This window comes from Cynara cardunculus (genome assembly GCF_001531365.2).
Source record: "Cynara cardunculus var. scolymus isolate 2C chromosome LG 10, CcrdV1, whole genome shotgun sequence".
NCBI lineage: Eukaryota > Viridiplantae > Streptophyta > Magnoliopsida > Asterales > Asteraceae > Cynara > Cynara cardunculus.
Window position 1 is genome coordinate 22,571,010 of NC_037537.1, and position 3,168 is coordinate 22,574,177.

The 3,168-nt window shown below is 36.5% G+C and overlaps 1 protein-coding gene across 1 annotated transcript; it reads right to left on the reverse strand.

Moving 5' to 3' along the window:
- Positions 1–549: 549 nt before the first annotated feature.
- LOC112519501 lies at positions 550–2,844 on the reverse strand. The gene is made up of 6 exons (XM_025127654.1): positions 2,402–2,844; positions 2,254–2,297; positions 1,923–2,156; positions 1,159–1,423; positions 970–1,047; positions 550–742 (listed from the first exon to the last, which is right to left on the reverse strand). Exons 3-6 carry the CDS (start codon positions 2,129–2,131, stop codon positions 692–694), a joined length of 603 nt encoding a protein of 200 aa, XP_024983422.1. The 5' UTR covers positions 2,132–2,156; positions 2,254–2,297; positions 2,402–2,844; the 3' UTR covers positions 550–691.
- Between the last annotated feature and the right edge of the window lie 324 nt (positions 2,845–3,168).

The window sequence follows — 3,168 nt, forward strand, 5'->3', positions numbered from 1 at the left end:
TTGTAGAGTATTAATCAAATATCATGAATTGGGTTAAGGTAAACTAATTGGATCAAAGGCTCAAGAGTATTGTTCCACCAAACCACACCCTCCAAGATTTGGTCATATGTCAAAAACAACCCTCAAATCTTTTATAAAAATCTAACACCTTCACCTCATGGAAAATAAATGGCTTTTTTTAATCATCTTACCCGAGTTTGAATCTAGACGTTATAAAAGTCTTTAAATTCACTTGCAATAACTTCAAATCATTCATGACCATCTGAGGATTAGCCGATGCACGTAAATTGACCTGAATATTCACGGTTACCCAAAAAAACATAAACTCACACACTCTTACATTTGATGAAGTTTGAACTTTTGACCTCCTAGGAGGCCAAAGTATCATATACCGCTGTGCCAAAGACCTTTTGGTTGTTTAATTAATCTTTGTTGCGGGTAATGCCCGTTTTCAGAAAATGAGATTCGTCTGATACGACATACGTATGAGATGATGACTAATCTTATGAATCACGTAGACGAAATTTCGAACACAATTCGAAGTATTAACAGCTAGCGATTAAAAGTACATATATGATTAAAATATATTGGGAAGAGCCAACAAATAACAATTGGGAAAAAAAGATAGATTTCTCTTTTCAATTTCTAACAAAAACCTACCCAAATTCAGTATTCTTTTTCCCTCCAAATCTCATTCAGAATCACTTTCCATGCTTCCCATTGCCTTCAATCCCCTGGGTCTCTGCAAAAACCATTGTACAACTCATTACAGCACAATATACAACATGTATTCCAAAAGGTACAAGTTAGCATTGCATCATTTCTGGCCCACAAAGGTTCCAAATCAGAAAGCAAATGCACAACTTTCAGAAAATATATTCCAAGTCTGTTTTTGGATTTGGCAGAAGGGTTTGCAACCATGATCTGATAGCATAATTAGTTACAGATTTGACCAAAAGGGTTAACCACCTTCTTGGAAGTCTTCTTCTCTCTAACTTCATATCTTTCTTGGCATAGATCAGATAGCCATGCTCCTGGACTAACCAACTGCAGACAAACCACCAAAATTCAGATCAAGCAAATCTTGAATGAATCAGAGCGAACCCATGATTTGAAGAACTGTCAAGAAGGAAAATAGGAGTGATTAAGTGATTTTACAAGTAAGGTTCTTTGAATCATCTTGGCCCTTTTCTTTGGCCTTTGAGGCAGTTTACACCCTTTCATAGCCATGAAGTCTTCTTCTTTCTCTTTGCTTGATAATGTGGTGAACAGTTTGGGCCAAACTGCCCTTTTGCTCTCTTTCTTTGCATCCACATTCAACACCTTCTTGCTGCTGCTACTGTCGTCGAATCCTGCTCCTGATCCCCGTGTCGAGTAGTACCGATCTTCTTTTTCCGGTGACGATAATGCCGACATTATCTTCCTGTTGGTGACCCTAAAACCAATCAGAAAAGCAAGAAACAACCCACAAAAACTATGTTTTTCTATCTTTTTTGTGCAAAATTAGCTAAGATCTAATGAAAAATGTAAAACCCGTCGAAATCCTGGTGTCCTATTTGTATATATGGATTGTGTTCTTCACCAAAATTCCCACACAAAAAGGCTTTATAGATGCATTTCAAGAAAGCCAAACACCCATCAAGAAAAAGCACCAAACTTTATCTTTTGTCCTATGGTTTTCTCTGCACCCGAACAGAACCCATGTTCTCTTTTCGCTTTTTAATCAATAAAATACCAAAAAATAGAAAGAAAAGTTGAAAAAACTCCATAGATCTCTGCAAATTCTACCAGCTGCCAAGGGCCAAAGATCTAGGGTTTTGGTTTTAATCATCCAAATACAAGATTTAGGAGCAATTTAAGCTGAATTTGAGGTTAGTAATCAAGAAATGAGATGGGGTTTCCATGGATAAACTTTGTTTTACCTATTGAGACGTTGAGGAGATGAAGCATGAAGAGGAGGAAGAGGATGATGAGAATCTTGTTCATTAACAACCCTTCGATCAACACGTTGAGATGTGATTTTCTTCTTCACAACAATTCCATTTCCATCTGATTTCCCATTCATAACTGTTGACTCTTTGACCTTTACACATCTCAGTCTCTTTCTATTCCCCCACTGTAACTTATCCATTACGCCAAACTTTCAATCTTTATCTCTGATAAACAAATCAAAACACCATTCCAGTGATGAACCCTAGCAGATGATAATAACACCCAAGAACAAAAATATATATACAAATACAGAATACCCACGTGAGGATCTATGCTAAAAACAGCATCAAATCTTGGAAATAACCCTGCATTTCAAAATCATTGAAGAACATGAGAAAAAAATACAAATCAAACAAAATCCCAGATGAAAAAAGTACAAAGAATGGAAGGTAAAGATGAGGGACATTACAAGAACAGCAGAGCTTCAATCTTTATCTTCCCAAAATCAAGAGTTCTAACATTTCTTGAAAACCCAATTTCTGTGATGAACTAAGAACACAAATTACAAAAAAAAAAAAATACAGAACACCCACTTGAGGATCTAAGCTAGAAAGAGCAAGAAATCCTCCAGATCACCCTGTATTCAATAAAGAATGGAAGATAAATATGAGGAAGGGATTGCAAGAGTAAAACTATGTGAATATACAACAGAAAATGGTGGAAAATGGAGGGGATTCTTTCTGCAGGATTGAAATCAATTTAGGGTTTCAAGGATTCAAATTGGAAAGGGGGTTTTTTGTAATTTAATCTGGGGGGAAATGGGATCTTTGCTCTGCCTCTTCTGTGTTCTTGTTTGTGTGAGAGTTGTGTTGACAGGAAGGAGAAGAAGTGGGGGTTGTGGTTTTGTTGCATATTTTCCACCCTATCGCTGGGTTTTGTTTCTTTAATCATTTTCATTTTGTTTTTTCAAAAGTTTTGTAGATTAGTGGAGATCAATTGTTGGCCGTTGGATGTAAAGTGGACGGTCAGATATGGCCGCATCAAGGCTCCAACTAACCTCGGGTGTAGCAGCCTTCGGAGTCTCTTAGGAGCACGTGACATGCATCGTCCCACTCCCTGACTTTAGGTACGTTTATTAGAAGGTTAAAATGGACAATTTCTGCCTCATATTTATTTATTTAATTAATTAGTATATCTCATTAAATTCATTATAAACGCTTATACTATTTAATATAA